This window comes from Drosophila serrata, unplaced genomic scaffold, assembly GCF_035046125.1.
Source record: "Drosophila serrata isolate PLE 108 unplaced genomic scaffold, ASM3504612v1 contig_272, whole genome shotgun sequence".
Classification (NCBI taxonomy): domain Eukaryota; kingdom Metazoa; phylum Arthropoda; class Insecta; order Diptera; family Drosophilidae; genus Drosophila; species Drosophila serrata.
In genome coordinates this window covers 5718870-5739684 of record NW_028257170.1, presented here as the reverse complement: position 1 = coordinate 5739684, position 20815 = coordinate 5718870, and the positions used below count along the sequence as shown (strand labels likewise).

General features: G+C 39.2%; 4 protein-coding genes across 8 annotated transcripts in view; 2 read left to right on the top strand and 2 right to left on the bottom strand.

Moving 5' to 3' along the window:
* Positions 1–1920: 1920 nt before the first annotated feature.
* LOC110190489 (kelch domain-containing protein 4) lies at positions 1921–5387 on the bottom strand. The gene is made up of 4 exons (XM_020961005.2): positions 5173–5387; positions 4812–5117; positions 4331–4751; positions 1921–4265 (listed from the first exon to the last, which is right to left on the bottom strand). The coding sequence occupies exons 1-4, from the start codon at positions 5284–5286 to the stop codon at positions 3580–3582; spliced, it is 1527 nt and encodes a 508-aa protein (XP_020816664.1). The 5' UTR covers positions 5287–5387; the 3' UTR covers positions 1921–3579.
* LOC110190699 (uncharacterized) lies at positions 1974–2303 on the top strand. The gene has a single exon (XM_020961310.2). It carries the CDS (start codon positions 1974–1976, stop codon positions 2148–2150), a length of 177 nt encoding a protein of 58 aa, XP_020816969.1. The 3' UTR covers positions 2151–2303.
* Positions 2714–3574, top strand: Pmm2 (phosphomannomutase). Its single transcript, XM_020961006.2, has one exon. The coding sequence runs from the start codon at positions 2714–2716 to the stop codon at positions 3476–3478; it is 765 nt and encodes a 254-aa protein (XP_020816665.1). The 3' UTR covers positions 3479–3574.
* Positions 5388–5551: 164 nt separating the features above from the next.
* The window catches only part of sowah (ankyrin repeat domain family member sosondowah), a 40558-nt gene continuing 25294 nt past the window's right edge, over positions 5552–20815 (bottom strand). Inside the window, exons 4-10 of one of the 5 annotated variants that reach the window (XM_086834454.1) lie at positions 16864–16875; positions 9170–9259; positions 9051–9056; positions 8370–8442; positions 7704–8246; positions 6532–6558; positions 5552–6432 (exon numbers count right to left, since the gene is read on the bottom strand). In XM_086834454.1, the coding sequence (XP_086690580.1) occupies positions 5750–6432; positions 6532–6558; positions 7704–8246; positions 8370–8442; positions 9051–9056; positions 9170–9259; positions 16864–16875 (1434 nt within the window). In that variant the 3' untranslated portion in view covers positions 5552–5749. The other 4 variants (XM_086834450.1, XM_086834453.1, XM_086834451.1 and 1 more) reach the window with 4 other exon arrangements.

The window sequence follows — 20815 nt, the reverse complement described above, 5'->3', positions numbered from 1 at the left end:
TCCTTAAAAATAAAAAATTAATTAATTTATTTATTTTTTTGATTAGGGATTGTATAAAAAGTACATCGTCGAACTGTGTATTCGAGCGGAAAAGATGTACAAAACTAATTCTTTTTTAAAAAGAGCATTAGGAGATTTTTACTTTCAGCTATACTTTAGCTTTTCACTATATTTTGGCGTTCCACTTTCAACTTTATTTTTTCTTTGTGATGTGATAAGCCGCGTGCAAAACTATCGATAGTGCAGGGCTGCCATCGATGGCGGTGCTATAGCGCAAAACCATCGATAGTGTCGATAGTGCCATCGATAGTTCTCCACCTCTATTTTGATCCACGTTTCGTCAAAATCCGTTGAGTCGTTTATAAGAAATTCCGACTTTTTCATTTATTTCCATATATGTACCAGCCTGCCTAAAAACAAGAAAACTTGAATTAAACTTTATGGTTAAACCTATGCAAAAGGAAGATTGTCCCATAGACGGCATCACAGTTTTGAACATTTTGATATATGTTTCATCAAAATCCGTTCAGTCTTTAATGAGAAATTCCAAATTTTTTCAATTATTGCAGTTGGGTACCAGGGATGCAGAGTCATGCCTCCTTAGTATATAAATTAGTAATTCAAATGTTAATTTCTCCAAAACGACTGAACGGATTTCGATGAAACACCCACCAAATTGCTTAGAATAACGATATCAAATATTGGGCAGACTATTAAAAGTTATTTCGAAAATTTGTTTCTCAAATCTAGTGCTTCAATGCCCTTGCTTTGTAATATGATTTTAGGTCAAAAATTTGCAACGCAGTGAATAAATTATTTCCGACCTTATAAAGTATATATATTCTTGATCAGCATCAACAGCCGAGTCTATCCAGCCATGTCCATCTGCCTGTCTGTTCAATTATAAGCAAACTAGACCCTCTTATTTAAAGCTATCGAAATAAAACTTTGCAGTTAGTCTTCTATATACTCTCACTAATGTATAATGGATTAAAATGTTGAGAACTACAGTGCCGTTTATTCCATTTGCATGTATTCGTCCTACCATTAAGTTAAAATCACATTATTTTATTTAACAATCTTCGTCGAACATACACGCATACATACATACATTTACGGCAATAAATGAAAAAGTCGAGATTTCTCATTAAAGACTGAACGGATTTTGATGAAACATGGATCAAAATGTTCAGAACTGCGATGCCGTTTATTGAATTACCTTTCTGTTGCATAGGTTTAACCATAAAGTTTAAATCAAATACACTTATTTAAACAGGTAGTGATGCCGGATATATTTATTCTTCGCCGGCACATAATTAGAAATAAATGAAAAATTAGGGATTTTTTATGAACGACTGAACGGATTTTGATGAAACATGGATCAAAATGTTCAGAACTGCGATGCCGTTTATTGTATTACCTTCTTGTTGCATAGGTTTAACCATAAAGTTTCAATTAAATTGACTTAATTTTATACAGGCAGTGCTGCCAGATATATTTATTCTTCGTAGGAACATTTATGGAAATAAATGAAAATGCGATGTTTTCTCTTGAACGGTTGAACGGATTTTGATGAAACATTTACCAAAATGCTTGGAATGTCAATTCCATTCATGGGGCATGCATATTTTATACAATTGTTTAAATGGCCAATAGGAATATTTTCTGCCGCGATATATACTAAAATAATCGAAAAAGATCGAAATAGGTAATTTTCCCTAATTTAGTTGAAAATCCCACCAAATTGTTTTGAAAAGCGTGTCCATTTATTGAGCAGTCACTTTTCTTAAAGATTTATTCAACAATTCGCTATTGTTATTTAGTTTAGTATTTTTCTTATCATGGTTCCATGGTCAGGTTTAGTATGACCTTCCATATGGAATTTTTTAGCACCTAACGGACCAACCAACCAGGTGTTTTGTGTTTTATAATAACAAACAGAAAATATTTTTATCAAAACAATTCTCTTAGAAATGGCAGTTCTGCGTGGATGGAGATTTGTTGGCTTCGTTTCCTGCATCGTGGGTGCCGTAGGTCTGACGCTATATCCTGTAATTGTGGACCCCATGCTCAACACGGAGAAATACAAGACCCTGCAGGAATACAGCAAAATCAAACGAGATGAACTGCAGCACATAAAGGCGAAGTAAAGAACCCCAAATAGAATACGTTAATTGAACCCCTCAGAACCCAAATTTGTGTATGTTTTGTTTACATGATTTGGCCTTACAATGTACATAACTTAAGATCTGTAAAAATATATTGAATCCAGGCTGTGTCTGACCTTTAACAGCATGAACTAAGCAGAAGACTTTAAAAGTGTACTTAAATTGATAAATATTTAAGTTTTGAAGCTAAATTTCCAATAAGTTTATTGCGCTGAGAGCAGAAATATTTGCAAATCTGATAGGAATTTGCTGAGCATTTTTAAAAGCTTCCAACATACTAAAATGTTGTTTAATTTATTAGTTATTCCCCTAGTTCTAGGATCATAAATTCAAAAGTTATGTTATAGTTTGATTTCTTAAAAAATAATTGATTATGTTTTGATAATGGTTCCGGAACCAGTTCACTCCAAGCCGGGTGCCGCCAAAGCTTTAGGGTATTACTCACAACGGCGTTGCCGCTCACTGGGTTTTTTATCTGAAAATCATACGTGGGCATAATTGCTTGGATAATAAATACCCCGGCTCGGCAATTACTCTCATGAAAGATGAGCACCGCAACACTGAAACGTGACGAAATCCTTCTGCTCTTTGACGTGGACGGAACCCTGACGATGCCAAGGTCAGTGGTGACACCGGAGTTCGAGGAGTTCTTCTACTCAAAGGTGAAGCCCCGGGCGACCATCGGAATCGTAGGTGGATCCGATCTGGAGAAGATGTTCGAGCAGCTGAGCGGCCAGAAGATCCTCAATGAGTTTGATTTCATATTCCCGGAGAACGGACTCGTTCAGATTGAGGGCGGCAAGGAGGTGGGCAAGCAGAACATCATCAAGCATCTCGGAGAGATGACTTTGCAGCGGTTCATCAACTTTGTGCTACGGTACCTGTCCGAGCTGGAACTGCCCATCAAGCGGGGAACCTTCATCGAGTTCCGGAACGGCATGATGAACGTCTGTCCCATTGGACGCCAGTGCTCACGGGAGGAGCGGAATATGTTTGCCGCCTACGACAACGAACACAAGATCCGCGAAAAAATGATAAGTGACCTTAAGAAGGAGTTCGCCGATGTGGATCTCACGTACTCCATCGGTGGCCAAATCAGCTTCGATGTCTTCCCGCACGGCTGGGACAAAACCTACTGCCTACGACATATCGAGGCCCACTACAAGTTCAAGGAAATCCACTTTTTCGGTGACAAAACGGAGCCGGGCGGCAACGATTACGAGATTTACAGCGATCCTCGCACCATCAGCCACAGGGTTTATACACCCAACGATACGCAGCGCATCCTTACCGAAATCCTGGAGTTGTGAGGCTTGATTGAACGTTCGAAAAGATTCCATTTTGTTTATACATTTAAGAGAATTGTTAACCAAATTTATAAAATAGTCATTTGCAAAAACTTCAAACCAGATTAGTCCGTATCCATATCGGAACTGTTTGAACTATCATCTTCCTCCAGGCTGCTGCATTCCTCGTCGGAACTGCTGATATCGCTATCCTCCCATTCGTGTGCCTTTAAATTATTGGGGATTATGACCTTCCACTCCAACTTGTGCAGATCCAGGGAGTAAAAATCATTGTAGGTCAACTGCTTTGCATCCTCTTCCAGGATTCCACCGAAAATATACAGTGTGCCCTTGCAAACGCAGAGTCCTGGATTCATTCTCGGCGATGGTACATTCGTCGGCTTCGGTTTGCCGAATAGACTAGGTATGTTGGAGACATAGGGAGTACTGCTGGTGCTGGGTCCGCCAACGGTAACCGTGAAAACACCATCTGTTGTGGTGGTAACGGGCTGAGCAGGACCTGCTGACATCTCCACGTCGTTGGTCTCCTCCTTCTTTTCAGCTGGACTGGCTTTCGTTTGGATCTCCTGTAATCGCCACGTTTGAGCGGTCAAATCAAAGGCTAGAAGCTCATCGCCGAACTGTCCCTGCACATCTTCATCATCCTCATTAACGTCCATGACGCCGCCAAAGCAGTAAGCTTTGCCATTGGCTGCCACGGTATAACCAACACTGCTGCGCGGCTTGGGCTTATATCCACCGGGTTTTACGGCTGTCCACTTATATTTGTTGTCCGCATCGCCAGCGTTTTCTGTGGGGAATCAGATGATAATCCTTAATATATGGAAAAGTAAATGGATTATCTAGAAAACTTACTATCTTGACTCAAAACGAACATGTCCGTGTGCGTGACACCACGATCCACTTCCTTCTTCATGCTGGCCCTGGAGTAACCACCCCAAACAAAGATCTTGCCATCCGGAGCAGCGGCCAGACAGCAGCCAGAGCGAGGCGACGGCAGAACAGTTCCGGCTATCTCCACCTTAAGCCACTGATAAGACTCCAAAGAGAAGATGTGGAGATCGTTGAAGTAATGATAGGACTGATTGTTATCATGAAATCCGCCGAATATGAACAGCCGCTTCTTGGATACTGTCATGCGGTGACCACTCCTGGCACTGGGTCCATTGGGAGCCGTCACCTTCTCCCATTTCCTCGACTTGAGTGAGAATTTCCATAGATCCTTGTAGTGGTGGAACTGCAGCTGCGAGGGACTGGCATGCTCTCCGCCAAACATCTAAGGAAGGTGCATTTTAAATAAAAAATCCTGTAGTTTTGTATAAGTATACCAACTCACCCACAGTTCTCCACCATTGCTGGCCACTGCCACCATTTGATGGCAGCTCCTTGGCGTGGGTCCTGCCGGCGATCTCAGCTCCCGCCACTCTCCAGATTTTATGTTATAAAAGAATAGATCATTGTAAACCGTGGTTTTTGATCCCGTATAAAGTTCTCCGCCAAACATGACGAGTTCCTCCTTTTCCGGGTGGGCAATCAGCGTGAAATTGGATCGGGGACTTGGCGGAGTGCAAACATTTTCAGTGATGGTCTGAATCTTTCCCTCCTTGGTCTCCAATAGTTGGATGATGTCAGCTATGTTGGCCTGTTAATAAATAATAGTTATATTTTTGTTTTAATAGCAGTTACTCTATTCTTACTTCTCCAAGTTTCTCCAGCATTTTCTTTTGCTTTGCCGCCAGCTTCTTGTCAGTTTTCATGGCCGTCTTCTCGGCTCCTTTGCCCTTCTTCTTGTTCTTGTCCTTTTTGCCCATTTTATAAAGTTTAAATTAGGTTTTTAAATTAAAATAAACAAAGAATTTTAGCTGCACGTGTATTCGTATTAATAGAGAAGAAGAAGAGTCGAATTTGAACGCTAGAAACTTGTTGACACTCGTCGACGCAGTGGTGAGATATGTCCTAACGCGTTTTCAAACCAAATTGCCCGCGCAGCTAACAGATATTTGAAATCAATTTCTTAAATGCCTTTTATCATTAATAATCATGAATTGAACTTTTTTCTTTAAGTTACCAACCAAATTTCTTTCTCAAACACAAAATACAACTTTTATTTCCAAAAAATACATTTTCTCACACGGTTTTACATAAAATTTCCTTATAAAAATATAGTTTTGTTGTTAGTTTAAGTGAAAAACAAATACTTTTACGATTACATATGGTCAATGCTTCAAGTTGTGTCCCCTAAGTGGGGTAGACATAATGGGCTTATTCAGGTAATTAGGATTGTGAAGGATTGCTGCTGGAAGAGTTGCGACAATTGACCGACCAACTAGAGTCGAATCCACATGCGGAATCCGAGTCAGAGTCCGCGGCAAAGGGGGGAACTATACCCTTGGGGGCACGCATTTGGTTAGGAGTGGTGGGCATGCTGCTGTAGCCACCATTAAGATTGGAGCTGGAGTTCGAGGAGCAGATGGAGTCACGGGGCGAATCGGTGGCATTAGAGGCGTAGGACGAACGTTTCGAGGACTTGTTCCGTTGCTTGCTGACATAATCCACAGACTTCGGCGGCGGCATTAGCTCCTCCGATCTCTGGGTTATATTATCCGCCGATCCCCAGGACTTATGAACTCCGTCGTAGATGTTGCGATGGCTATTGGGTGCACTCGCCCTCGACGGCAGTCCGCCGCCGTTAGTGGCGTAGGGTGTGCTCATCGCCGCCCTCTGATTCGGATGCCGATTCCGTGTCGTACCAACGTGGTGATGATGACGCTGATGAGGGGCTCGGCGAGATCGATGGTGAGGGTGACTTGCTGCTCCCGTTCCCGGTGCCCCGCCATAGGGCATCTGGGCCACTCCACTGCCATTGCCCACTCCCAAGAAATTGCTGAACGCTTCGGTGGTCTTCTTTACCCGGACATTCAGTGAACCAATCCGCAGGAAGCCCAAATCTTTTTCGACTGAAAAGAAGAGAAGATAAATATGATATTTGTAATACATAATAATATATTAATATATTATATAAAACAAGTTTTAATATATTTTTCTTTTTTACTTACTTGCATGCTTTTTGCGTGCCTTGATTTCTGTAAAGAAAACCAAAATAAGAAGATATATTAATATTTATTTAAACTAATCCCGAGGTCATATCAAATGAACGTGCAAATGCTGAAATAAATGTCATAACTTGGTATTACAAATTATAAAGTAATGCAGGCGATGAGGAAATAAATTAAAAAATAAAAACGGAAAGAAAACTTACCAAAAAAACAGAAAGGAAACACAGGCTTTGCAACTCAAATGCTTGCGAAAATAAATAAAACAACTAAAAGAAAGTCTTTCAGCTACCAGAGTAAGTACATAAAGCATATATTTACAGGCTAAAAAATTAAAGAATAAAGCATAGTTGGCTAGCAAAATATATGTATAAATTATTCAACACTAATGCTTTGATAATACTCGAGATCGTTAAATCTCTCAACCTGCCTCCAGGTACCGTTGAGTCCGCCGTTGAATCGCATCGCTTGAATCTCTGCATGCAGCAAATATTGAAAATAGACAGAGTTTCCCAGAGATTTATATATTAATTACTAGATCGGTTTAAGAATACGTATACTCTACTTTTTCAATGGGTTTATTGTGGGAATGGGCGGGCAACAATGTTGGCAAACGACGGTAAATATTAATAATATTATGTCCATAAGGCGGATTATTCAAATGATTTTGAATGCATTTATATTGATTGCAAAACATTCTGCTATTAGAATTTTTAGTATATAATCCTACATATATCCTTAAAGCGCATTCTTAAAATGATCTTAAATTAGTTTATTAAATAACCAAAGCCAAAGATTAATTTACAATATAATCCTGCATTTTGTTAAAAACATTCGCAGTACATACATTTTATTGTTTATAATCTTTTCCCATAAACATGCAATTATTTGTGGATATATGTACATTAATATATATTTAATAATTAATCAGAACACCGTGGTAAAAATATAAAAAACAATACATAATAAGGCCATGCTTTTATACTTAAACACCTACATAGTTAATATACAAATTCACTGATTAAAATATTAAAATAGTGTGAAAAATCCCCTTAAATCGTATTAATTATTAAAACTGTTACCTGCACATTTATATACATAAATTAGCACACTTTTTAAAAAGGGTAAATACACAGGTGAAGGATTATAAAACAAGCGATTATCTAATAATTAACCATGCTCTGGAGGGTTAGTATTAACAACATCTTTGGTCTGGCGACGAATGCCGACGCCGCCTGCCGTCGATCGAAAGGTTTTGCGGAGAAAGCTCTCTTTGCGACGAGTGGAGGCGCCACGGAATGGAACGGGATGTCCTCCGCCCTCCTGGTCGCAGGGCACCAGATCGCTGCCCCCCTCCGCTTGGCCTGTTGATCTAAACAGACCCTGTACGACGGGCTTTTTGGATCGCCGCTGGACCATCATCGACTGGGAGCGGGAAACCGCACCGCCACCTCCACTCGAGCCACCGCTAACGGTGGCATACAGCATCTGAGAGCGTTTCTTGCCGCGGGTTAGTGCGCTGCCCAGTGTCCCACCGATGAGTTCACCCTTCCCAAGTGTCGTCTCAATGAATCCCAGTTGGTAGTTGTTGTTCACCTCCGTATTGATGAAATACTTTTGATACTCACTGCTGCATGTGGAGGCCGAGACACTTGGTCGCTGGCGACTGTAGTCCAAGGGTTTGTTGCCACTATAGTCCATAATGTCACGATTGGCCTCTGGAAAGGATATTAAAAAAGGATTAAACAGGGATAATCTTAGGGGAAGCTATTAAAATGTTTTCTAAACTTAATTCCCAATGTTTATTTATTTTTATACTCACAAATTTACTAAATACTTACTGTAAACATTCCAAAGTAATTCAAAGATATTATCTCTGCCAAATTGGGTGGCCAAGTGAAGAGGTGTGTAGCCCTAAACATAACAATTAATAAAGAGAAATTAGTAAACAATACAAAACTATAGCTTACAAATTTTTCAAGGGTAATATTTTTTAAAGCCTTTTAATAAATATCAAGAAAACCCCTCTTAAACCTCCTCGAGTCCCTTGTAAATTATAAATGTGTTTCAAATAGCATATAGAAAGCCATGTGTTTTGCGGGATTGTTTTGTTTAGAACCGTGTCGAATTTTGCGGACTGTGATTGACATAACGTTTTTGTTTCAAATGTTGATGTGACATTTTAATACATTTGAGTGAATTTAATTTCGCAGGAGAACAAAGCGTCGTTCAATTTAAAATTTGTGTAAACTTGAATGCACAAACGAAAGGATTAGATGGATTCGAAATCAGAACGAAGGTGACAGGCTGGTGAGGCTCGGATTCGATATGCTCGTCATGATTTGTCACAGCCTGCTCTCCATTCTCGGGTCTTAAAACCTCCGGGGGGGAAAGGGTTACACGATACATTTCCAGCACGGCGTGTGACATGTGACGCACATTTACGCGCCACTGGGACAAGCCAATAAGTCGGTAGCTCGTCTATTATTAAAATTGCCCCAATAGATTTACATATCACTCACCCCGTTCTACGGTGTCCACACAGTTGTGCAAGTTGGAAGCGAGTACATGGAATAAACAATATATATTAAAATCGTTCAAGTTAACACGCTTGCAAAACCTCTGATTATTATAGCCTTACCGTTCTGGCATTAACATCGGCCTTATAAGTACCGGCAATTAGCTTGACCACATCCTCATTTCCATGCTTGGCGGCCCAGTGCAAGGCGGTCTAAAAAAAGGGATTACCTTGGGTTAAAATGGGTTTACAAGAAAGAATCATAGAATTTAGAGATTTAGGGAAAAAGGAACATATAAAAAGTTAATTAAAATAATGCAACGTTTAAAAAGAAGTTAAGAAAACTATAATGAAAATAAAATTCGTCAAAGGATAATGACCATCCTTAATGATTCTTTTCAATTTCTTAAGAGTCAAATGAAGTACAAATTCCTTTAATAATAAACCAAAAAGATTACTTTTAAAACAATTATTTATAGGAATAATATTATTATAATAAGATATATATTATTACTTTGACAGATTCTGGGATTTTCTATTACAAAGTCAGCGACACAAGTCCTCCTATGCATTAATAGTTGGATTGATCGTAAGCAAAAGTTTTACTGAAGATGATCTATTAATAATTGTTTCGTTTAATTTTTTACTTTTTACTTTTATTGTACTTCCTGTTCCTAATATTCTTCTTTAGCTTTTATGTGGATTATATATTTTTCAACATAATAAATACACTTCAATTTATGAGTTATTACAAATCTGAAAACAAGACCTTGTGTTCCTATCGTTTTGAGAGATTTATTTGAGACACGCTATCGGAAGAGTAGCTCCCGGTCTCTGGTGTTGTCATCCCAATCCTCGATGCAGATGCCCCAGTTCTGGAACTATTTGTACCGGCATCAATTGGCCTCTGCAACTGCCGCCGTATCCAAAAAGCAAAATCCGCTCCGTAACCGAGATTTAGCGATATAAATAAATTGGCCAGCCACCGTTGAATGCCTGTTGCCTCAATTATTTTCATGTTAACATAATAATTTAGTATGGCAAAACGATTCTTTGGGCAGCGATAAGGTTCCCGGTTGCGAACTGGAACTGGGACTGGGGACCGGGGACCGGGGACTGGTCTGAATCGCCGGCAGATCTCGGTCAGATCGGTTGCCACCAGTGCAACGGCTATGCCGGTGCATGTCTGATATTTCTATAGAATTGTTTGCCGCCACAGTGCAGCCCACGTAAGAGGGCATCGCATCGCATTGGATCGCATCGCATCGCCCATGTGTTGACAATGAAGACGGTCACTTTTCTGGACTCGATCGGTTTCGAACAAATAGAGTTTCAAGTCAATTCCCATAGTCTGGCCAGCGATCGGGCGATCGGTATGTAATTCTTTTCAAGGGAAATTTGTTTCGTGTCTCCCGTTTAAGATGCTGCCTCCTATAGCTTCAGTTCCAGCTCCTCTCCAGCTTCAGCTTCAGCTCCAACTCCAAGCTCCTGCTGCTGACGTAGTTATTGCTGTCGATGCATCTTAATCTGCCCAGTCTGGCATTTAATCTCTTCCATTGTCTTTCGCCAAAACCAATGATCACGGCCGGGAAGCTGCCAGTTGGTGGCTGAGAAGCTGGTAGCTGGAAGCCCTTAGGTGAGCGGCGGAATGTGGGTATAATTTGGTTGCCAGTGATACTGTCGACTCGTCTCTATTCAATTAGCGCATTTTTTGTCTCGAATTAGATAAGGTGAATTAAATTCTCAAAGGGGATACAACGACAGGGTGGCGGTAAACAGAACAATTAAGAAAATCAGCAAAGATTAGCAAGACTCTATTAATAAATAGCACACACTGTCTATGATATTTTCTATTTTACTTTAAATAAATATGTTTGAAATATCATAAATACAAATTTATAGAATTTTTGTCAAAAGTTTAATTATAAAAGGGCTAAGATCACCATCGAAATGGGCATTGTCCATGGATTATCGCCTTGTTAGTGGACAGGCTGGACAGGCAGATGCTGAAAGGCTTAAAAAGGCGACCGGTTTTGGGCCTTACAAATCGTCTCACGCGCAATTCCTTGGGAGGAGCAGGAGCTGGAGCTGGAGCTGGAGCAGGCCAGGACAGACCGCGGATCGTAGCGATTTTAGCCATTTCGGGAAGTTTTGCCGCTACAGTGTGTCTCGGAGCCTTTTTACATATGGCACGTTGTCCGTCTGCACGTTTAAATTTATTGTCCATTCCATTAATGGTGGCAAGGGACAGGAATTTTGTGTCTTTGAAAGTGAAATGCCATAAATTCTTGTGTCTCGTTCAGCTGTGGCATTGTATTGGCATTGGCACACACGCGGCACAGGCAGGCAGGGAAACAGAGCGATTTGCTTCTCCTCCGGATCTCTGGATCCGTCGTGGAATCCATCCTTTGCAGCAGAGTATCCAGCAGAAATTCCAGGAGCACAGATTCCGATACCTCTAGCTAGGTCGTGCGACATTTAACCGTGTTGCAGATCCGTTATTGCTGCATGATCATAAAAGGATGTTGCACATATTTGACGCAGAGTCTTCTCTTTCCTCCAATCCAAGGTTCCTCTTTTCTGGAGGTGTTTTTAATCCTCCTTTTAAGGTGGTATATATATTTTATTTTATGTGAATCCCACGATATGGTGTTTAGATAAGCTTATTCTTTGATTTTACGATATTCTTGTGATGAGTTTTAAAACGTATTTAAAATTCCAATAAGCTGAAGGGGCTTACTTCTAACTTACACTTATTTATATGTTTTTTTTTAAATAACCCACAACTTAAAGGATATAAGAGCAAAACTTTGATCTGCTCATTCTAGGATAAGCATTAACTATTTATAATTACACCAAATAATAAAAGATATCTTCTACTTACATACTGCATTTCGTATCATCCATGGGAACATGCAAAAAAAGAAAGATAGAAAACATATAATTAATAAAATTAAGACCACGACAAAGTGCCAAAAAACTGCATCGAAATAAAAACAGACACAAATTGAGGAATGTCAGCAAAAAATAAAGGACCTGCTCACAGGATTTGGGATAAGTCTTGGCAGGAAGGCAGGCAGGCAAGTGCATAATACTCGTATATGTGCCATTTTCGCTTAACAAGTTAATAATACATCGACTTGGCCAACGGCTTCAACGGCAATTACAACCCTTCTTCAATTTTTATTTTTTTCACATTTCCATTTCATTTTTCTGGCAGATGGATATCGCATCCTGGGGAACGTAACTGCGGCTAGTCATACCAGCGAGTGTCCTTGCTCCTGCTCCTGTTCCTGCCCGTGCCAAAAGCCCTAATGGTGCCAACTATGTATGATAATGAGGGTCAGGAACTGGAATGCGGGCTGGCTCTGGGCGATCTCTAGAGTGGAGTGAAGTGTGTTGGTTCCGACTTGGTCGGGATGTACGTTTAGCGCCAAAAGTCGAGCGGTTGTTGTGTGTTTCACGACAGGACCCCGTCGCTCGGAGGCGTTTTCTTTGATCGAAATTCGATATTGCGCTGATAAGGCGTCGGGAATCGCTTGACAGACCCCAGAAGCTGTCATTTTGATGGATCGCCAGGACACGAATACTGTCATGTTTAACATGGCTGCTTCTGGTTCTGCTCCCTGCCCCTGCTCTGGTTATAATTACGACAACCTGGCTGTGTTGTGCGTCGTAATTGCCCACGGATCAGAGCCACCGACCGATCATTGCTCTGGAGGATTATTTTGCCAAATTAATTTATCATTAAAGGTGCACTCACTGTCACAGACCAAAGCAATCTCGAAACAGAGTCATGTTCCTAAGTCTACCTTAATGAGAGTTTAATTTGTGTTTGTTTTTCCGAGTTAGTTACATATTAGAATAAGTCTTGTTTGTATGATATACTTACGCCCTATTTTCATTTCCGAATTGGTGAATGTCGACGGTGCCAGGTTGTAAATTACCGAAAAAGAAAGCATTAGAAAAGAAAATAGTAATTAAATGTGTATGTACAAAATAGATTTTAGATTAGAAGGAGAAATTAACATTAAAGCGAGTTTAAGAGGGTAAAAAAGTCATGTTATTATTGCTTACGAAAGAGGTTTTAAAGTATGTTTCCATACATTTTTTAACATAATTAATTAAAAACTTAAAAGTCTCAGGTCTCAGGTATTATAATTTCAGTCAGAAATTTGCATAAGCAGTCATCTCCGATCATATAAAGTATATATATTTCTCAACAATAAGTAACTCTGAACAGTAAGTATCTATGATCAGTAAGTAACTATGATCAGTAATTAACTTTGAACACTAATAAACAATGACTTGCAACTTTTGTAACAACACGTAACCGAGACGTGGCTGGTAGAAGTCACTTCGTTCCGGGGATGTTAGAACCAGTTGGGAATCACATGCACAGGTGTGCGAGATTTGTTTTGGAACAAATTTAAGAGCAAGCTATTTGAATGAAACTATGGAAACTTCTATATAATTTTATTAGCATATAAGTCGAAGCATGGCGAATCGGTGGACTATATATATACATATATATAGCTGCCATAGGAACGATCGGAAAATTGTAAGAAAAAATATTATAACTTTTCCGGTTCTCAACAGATTTTCATCAAATTTGATACATAGCCAGTATATATTAATCTATTTTATGAAAATTGGACTACTTTATCATATGGCTTCAATACAAACGATCAATATTTTACTTTATTGTTTTTTTTAACATAAATATTTATAATTTATATTGTATTATTTCCTAGTGATCGAATTTTAATTTTACTAGTTATTTTGTAAGTTGTGCATAAAAAAAGTTTCTCAATATTAATTCTAGATAAACTATAAATAATAATACCCAAAAACTAATCTTAATCAAAACAGAAGATAATGCAAGCTATTTAAGACTCCAATTATACTATCCACTCAAGGGCTATCATATGACCAGCGAAAGGTGTGTGAGTTCCCAGAGTGATCAAAATCTAGGCAACAATCCCAAAGGGGACATAATTGTGAAACAGAGACAATTATTTTCTATTTATGCCAGTGTCCTTTTGCCAGTTAATTGGTGGCCTCTAAATCAATATAACTAGAGCCATACCTGACTGACAATTCAAACTCTAATTGCCACACAATTTGGTATAGAATCGAGCTAACAAACCTTACAAGCGAACAGCAATAATCACCCGGCCATAAACACGATAAAGTGAAACAATAATATCAACAATAACAAACACAACAACAGCAACAATCATAATAATAATAATAATAATGACAGCCAAAAGTCTTCACAGCGTTTTTATCTCCGACAAACAATCTAAATGATATATTAAGCGCAAAGCAAATAACGCTCTTTTTGTCGTCACCAATGTCCTTTCTCTTTCCCGCTGCCCAAGTTAAGTTCTCCAATTATGCGGATTATTAATTTAACTGGGTCGCTGCCACAGGAAAGAGAGATATACATATATACAGACATATATACCCTCGTTCCTGCTCCCGATCGACCAGTGACCACCACTTTTGTCGTTTCACAAGTTGTCAAAACTTGTCATTTAACCGACAATGAGCCTTGTTTGCTTTAATCGTGGTTATTATGCGTGCGGCTGACTTAGCCGCTCCCTCGGAATTATTAATGATGCGACGACCACTTTGGCAGGTGCTCTTTCCTGGCCACTGGCCACTAAGACTGGCCACTGGCACTCTGACACTCTGTCTGCCCCTGGCTCTGGCTCTGCTTATTGGCCATCTCTGAGAGTGTGTCTCTAATTAATACACTTGCCAAAAAATTAAACCATTACTTAGAGAAATTGCTACGTTATTTGGTATAGAATTATATCTTAACTTAACAGGCCAACTGTAATAGATTTTACATAATTACAAACTATATTAATTTAAATGTGAACTTATCTTGCAAAAATAAAAGATTTTACAATATTAGAAACAAATTTCTAAGTTACTGTTTTAATTGTAAAGAATTTTATAATTAGGACTTGGTTAAATGGAACTAAACCTATTAAAATTACCAAATTAATATATTTTTAAATTGATTTCAAAAGAGTTCTAATAAATTCTAGTAAACTTCTATATTAATTCGCAGAAATTGTAAGAACGACAGAAAGATGTAATAAGAGAGTCTTTTCATATCAATTTAAAATTTTAAAATCTTCAAGGATTGGTTTTATAAATGGGACGATTAAAAGGATGGTTGAGATGCATTAGCTATGCTACTTCTTCAATTATTGTTTAAAAATAAATATATTAATAATTTCCAAATACAACTTGCTTCTATTTAGAACATTCTAAGTTCATTTGATTCCCAAATAATTTACCAAAAAAATAAGTCCCAAAACTATTTCTTTTAAAACTAATTTAATTATTTTAAGACTTGCATTGCCCAGTTTTGTCTATAGAATCAGGTCAAAAAATGAAAGAATTTTGTATATTTCCCTAAAACTATTATTCCAGCATTTTAAATCCTCCTAAACTTCCCTATTCTGACTTTTATCTATAATATATATATTTATTAAATTTAAATAATATTTCCTCAGTGTAACTTGGCTGAATTCTGACGCATTTCGGTTTTCTGCGGACGCACTTTCGTTCGCTAAGCCAAATTAATTTGAGGCTGGATAATCCTGTTATTGCCGCATTTGCTGCCATGATTTATATATCACACCGAATGAGTGTCCGGTGGCCCAGTGGACTGTCCAATTAATTCTCACCAGACCTAATTTATTCGTAATATCCCAGAGTGAGCCGGAGCCGGAGTTGGACCTCGGAGATGGGCATGCAAAAGGACCCTTCCTTTAATTGGTTTTATAACAGCAGGGTGGCTCATTTGTCAATGTGGCAATCAATAAATTCGCGAACAGGTGGAAACTCATAACTGCAGCGAAGACCGGGCTTAGGTTTCTTTTTCCTTACTCCTGAATTTTTTTATTTATATTTTTTCTTTCGCTGTTGCACAGTAGTCGCCGTTGCGATGAGGGTTCTCCTCGATCCTCGTGACGATCGGTTGGCCAACAGGTGATCGAGAGCAGAGTGCTCTTTTGTTATTAAGTTGTTAAGCTAAATTATTGTTTTTCCATTTTTTTTAAATGTATTTATAGTGCTGCAGTCCTTGCCATTGGCGACATTTAACAGCTCGTGCATTTATATTGTCCGAGACAATAACTATTAACAAACATAACAACGAGCAAGCTCTTACAATTGTTCAAAAATGTTAACACAAAGGAGTATAATGTTTTTGTTTTTAATGGGTTAAGGTTGTTGAAGGTAGTTGTTAACTAGTTTTTATACAATTTGGGTTTATTTCGTTATAATAATACTTCTTACTTCTTTTAATAATATATTAAAGAACATATTTATGCAAAAAACTCCTTGTAAACTTTGTCTAATAATAACACTAAGATTTACTCTACTGATAAAAAACCCTAAATTATGTATTTAACGTATAAAATATCTCCGGGGTTACCCCTTTTTGAATTTACACGAATAACCGAAAGATAATTGTAAAATATACCCTTATAATAAATATGTGGCAATGAGAGCACACCAACCCTTGGGGTAAAAATATATAAAAGTTTTTGGCAGATAGTAAATGTTGATTAAAACAGGTTTATTTTCTGGACAAATGAAAAGTCCTTGACGATCGTCAAAAGGAAGAAGTAAGGTGTCAATGGTTTTGTTTTATAACGTGAAAACGGTTTGTATGCTTGGTAATCATTTTTGAATTAATTATTTAACTCCGAAGATTGGTTAATTTGTATAAGTTATAATGAAAGAAAGTTTAAATACTTTTTAGTTAGTTAAGATATTCAAAAACTTACCGTTGCTGGACACTGAAAGTAAAAAGAAAGGAAATGTTTATTAGCATCTTGGTTTTTAAATAGAAAACTAAGCTAATGATTGCTTCAAAAATAGGATATTTCCTGTGCAATGAAATACATTTCTTATTCTTATTTTATATAGACCACTTTTGGATCTTTTTCCTTTCGTTTCCCTTTTTTCCCATCGAAAGACAATTAAGATGTGAGTCAAGAAAGCCAGCATTATGCCACTTTTTCTGCCCTGGAAAAGCCTGTGAGGGGCATAATTAAATGCGTAATGCCCTGGATGGAGAATCAGTTTCAAGTTGGGATCGATAGCTGATTTAATTGTTTGACTAATTGAGAGATTTTTTTTTGTACTCCACCGAACCCCCAAGACGACAAAAGGCGCATCCCAACTACGAGGATCGCCGATGGCCACATTATTTGCTCCATTTGGCACTCTGGTTAAACTTAATGACTTGATTTGCCCCGTCTGTGATGAGGTGCGGCTGATTAGCAAGGCACTGGGGGACACATCCACATCCACATCCACATCCAGATACAGATACAGATCCAGATCCGCAGACTGTGTACGTGCAGCAACGTGGCCAACATCCTGGCCAGCGTCTCATCGGCGACAATGACTTTGCCATATATGTATGGCACAAGCAAAACAAAAAAAAGGAGAAAAAAATCCTTAAATTTCATGCAGAATTAATTAACCGCAGTGGCCACTGCCTTCGCTCATTTCGTGTCGCCGCCGCCCAAGTAGCATAGTACTTTTTTGTGGCTCCCATCTCCGACTTCATCCGACTCCAACTCCAACTCTGACTCCATCGCTATAGCCATAGCCAGCGCCAGTTCCCAGTCCGATATTTGATGACCGGGGCAGACAACGCTGGAACACACAGAAACGCTCGACGAGAGCGGTCTGGAATTTCATTGAGAAACGTGCCCTGTACGCTGAGGTCGTGTCCCCATCGCTTTGTCATGAGCATCTTGGCAGGCTGGCTTTCTGGGAGTGCACTGGGAGAAATTAAGTTGGAGTTAGAGAAAATGTTTCAAGAACTCTTCACTTTCCTCCATCCTGAGAAGGATTTATAGATAAGATAATAGCTTCCATCCAGTATTACTTTCAAATTCGTATTGAGATGGAGCTTTTCTTGGGGTTAAGCTTGAGTAAATAGTCTGTTTTTTAGTTTTAACTTATTTAAGGTATGGTATATGCATATCTCTAAATACAATATTTATTCAGATTATATAGAGATTTTAAGATCTTCCCATTTACCTTACAGAAACAGCTCAAAAGGTTCTTTAGACTTTAGTTTAAGTAAATCAATTTCTAAAACAAAGCTGTAAAATGATGTTAATGGATTCTGTAACCATTAAAACCACTAAGGATATAATAAAGACATCATTTATAATTAAATATAGATTTTAAATCAATTTAAATTTTAAATCAATTTAAGAGTCCTTAAGAATTCTTAACACTTTTTAAGACTCTAAAACCGTTGTAATTTGTTCTTGATCCTCTTGAAAAGTTGTTCTTTGTTATTTGACAGCAACTGGATATGAAATCTTTTAAAGTTGATTTTTTAAGAAGTAACTTAATATTTTCTAATATTGTATTGATTATTTTTCCAAGTGCATGTCTGTATGCATATACCGGCTGCTTGTTTGCCTGCGAATCTATGTTGTGGCGCCATTAGCTGCCTCGTGTCGCAATTTAATTACAAGCTCCGGGTCCTTGGAGCGGGGACAATGGTGAGATTTATGCAAAGAATATGGACTAAGCAGGCAATACGCATCAGGAATATTGGTATAGGAGGAGCTCAATGAGAGCCTGAAGCTGAAGCTGCAACAGTATCACATTGCTGACATCACGATGCAGTTCAGTTGCACTTTTCCCCGGGGACCCGTCGCTTTTTTGATGCACAACTCAATTTGGCCAATGCAGGTAGTATCGATGTCTTGGCTGGATCTTGGGTGATGACGTGAGCAGTTAGGACTTAATGCCAAGAGGGCCATCACCGGGAGAGTAGTGGCCTATTCAAAGATATTAAGGCGAAAGCACTTGTTGCCATCATCCGGCATCAGGGAGCTTCTTTAAAATCGAATCACGTCCGCCCAATTTTTGGGCTCGAGACTCTCTTGGAGTTGGTAACCAAGGAGCACACCACAACACTACACACTGTACCCGGGAAATTTTAACTCCCTTGTAGGCGATTAAGTTAAATGCCACTAAACTAATTTAATAGCGATTCTGAGTGCATTCGGGTAGTCCAGAGGTCTCTCTCCCTCGATCCTGGATGCCTTCTTCTTTCAGGAAACTTGCACCACATTTTCGCTGTTAAACATCTTGTCCCGGCCATCTTGTCACGTACACGATCTTTGTAAAATAAATACACTCGACGCCGGGCCATGGCAAGATTGCTTTTCTATATGGAATATATAGGGTTATGTGTATATATGTATATATATATGGAATTTAATTTGCGCTGACCCAAACATGTAATAACAATGCAATTTCATGTGCAATTTTCCGTTTGTCCAGGGTTGGACCAGTAAATCAAAGTGAGTATTTAATAAAGCGCCTTGGCCATTTCCTCTTGGGCATTCCGGCGACGACAGGGCTTCGTTGTTCTCAAGAAGATGCCGATGGAGATGCAGATACAAGTCCAGATGCCCAGATACAGATACACAGATAGTGCTAGCTAGCCGGACATACATGTCTCGTTTATGCAAAATGCCAGACATCCCGAGGGCCAAGTTTATGGTGCCTATGATCGGGATGGATGGCGCTTAGCGGGGGCAACCTGTTGCTCCCTTAGGGTGCGACGCCCCACGGGGCCATGGGATCGTAAAACCCCTGGGACACACATTCGGGATGATTAATTTAAGCACTTTTACGAGGCCGCTTCATGGCGCTCCTGATTTATTGGCGGCCAGTAGAGAGAGAGAGACTCTGCTTTACGATTGGCCTCGAATAAAAGTTGGCGGGGTATTTAGCATCTCCTTCTCCTGATGCTCCTGCTCCCATTTGGTCATTCTGTCCTCTAATTCTGATAGTTCCTATACCATCCCACTCCATCCCATCCTACTCCTCCTACTATTCCAAATCCAATTCCGATTTCAAACCGATCGCGATGGCTGCGCACTCGAACATGGCCAATGAGGAACCCCGAGTTCGTGTCTGGCAGCTGGCGCATGTTGCCATCAGACGCATTTACTATTTTGCATAAATCATAATGTAATCTGCATCTGGAAATGAAAACAAACCGAGACTCGGCGCAGCGTGGCAAGGAGCTCGACTGGACCAAGTCAAGCGAAAATGTCCAAGCGTTTATAATTAACTGCGCGGCCAGAAACCGAAGACATTTGCAGGCGACATGCCGGGTTTCCTCGGCCTGGTTGCCAGGCCATTTGCAGGACTCTCTCTCACTGATCCGGCCCAAAAATACTCGTACGACTGCGAATCCGAATCCCGAATGGTTCGATGAGTCCACATCCGAGTACAACCAGCATAAGCTCAAGTCCGAGCATAATCGCAAAGTTCCTCAATGAAAGCCTGCAGCTTCTTTGCCCAACCACAACTCCACAGCCGGTAAACAACTTCAGATACTCCTTCTACAGTCTACAATCAGTAATGTGTGTGTGCACTGAGGGAAATTCGAGATAATTGTATACTGGAAGAAATAAAATATATCAAAAATGCATGGTGACTCTTCCTTTTTAATTTAATAAATAATAAAATAGTCAAGGATTTTGTCCTGCCAAACATTCAACGTAAAAGTTGTCGTAGGAGGTGCGTCTAAAATTCTCAAGTACAAATTCAGCGACTATTTAAGATCAGTAGATTAAGTAGATCAATCGACAAATTAGTAGTAAAGATTTTTTTGTTGCTAATCGAAATTATAAGTTAGGGACAATAGAAAATATCAATATATATAAATAAGTATATATATATAGT

What these genes read in the sequence shown, in the direction of transcription:
- LOC110190489 (XM_020961005.2), bottom strand. Translation starts at nt 5,286, where the DNA reads ATGGGCAAAAAGGACAAGAACAAGAAGAAGGGCAAAGGAGCCGAGAAG. An exon ending in TGCTGGAGAAACTTGGAGAA is followed by an intron (nt 5,118 to 5,172) that starts GTAAGAATAGAG and finishes ATTTATTAACAG; the next exon opens with GCCAACATAGCTGACATCAT. An exon ending in GTTCGTTTTGAGTCAAGATA is followed by an intron (nt 4,266 to 4,330) that starts GTAAGTTTTCTA and finishes GATTCCCCACAG; the next exon opens with AAAACGCTGGCGATGCGGAC.
- LOC110190699 (XM_020961310.2), top strand. Translation starts at nt 1,974, where the DNA reads ATGGCAGTTCTGCGTGGATGGAGATTTGTTGGCTTCGTTTCCTGCATC.
- Pmm2 (XM_020961006.2), top strand. Translation starts at nt 2,714, where the DNA reads ATGAGCACCGCAACACTGAAACGTGACGAAATCCTTCTGCTCTTTGAC.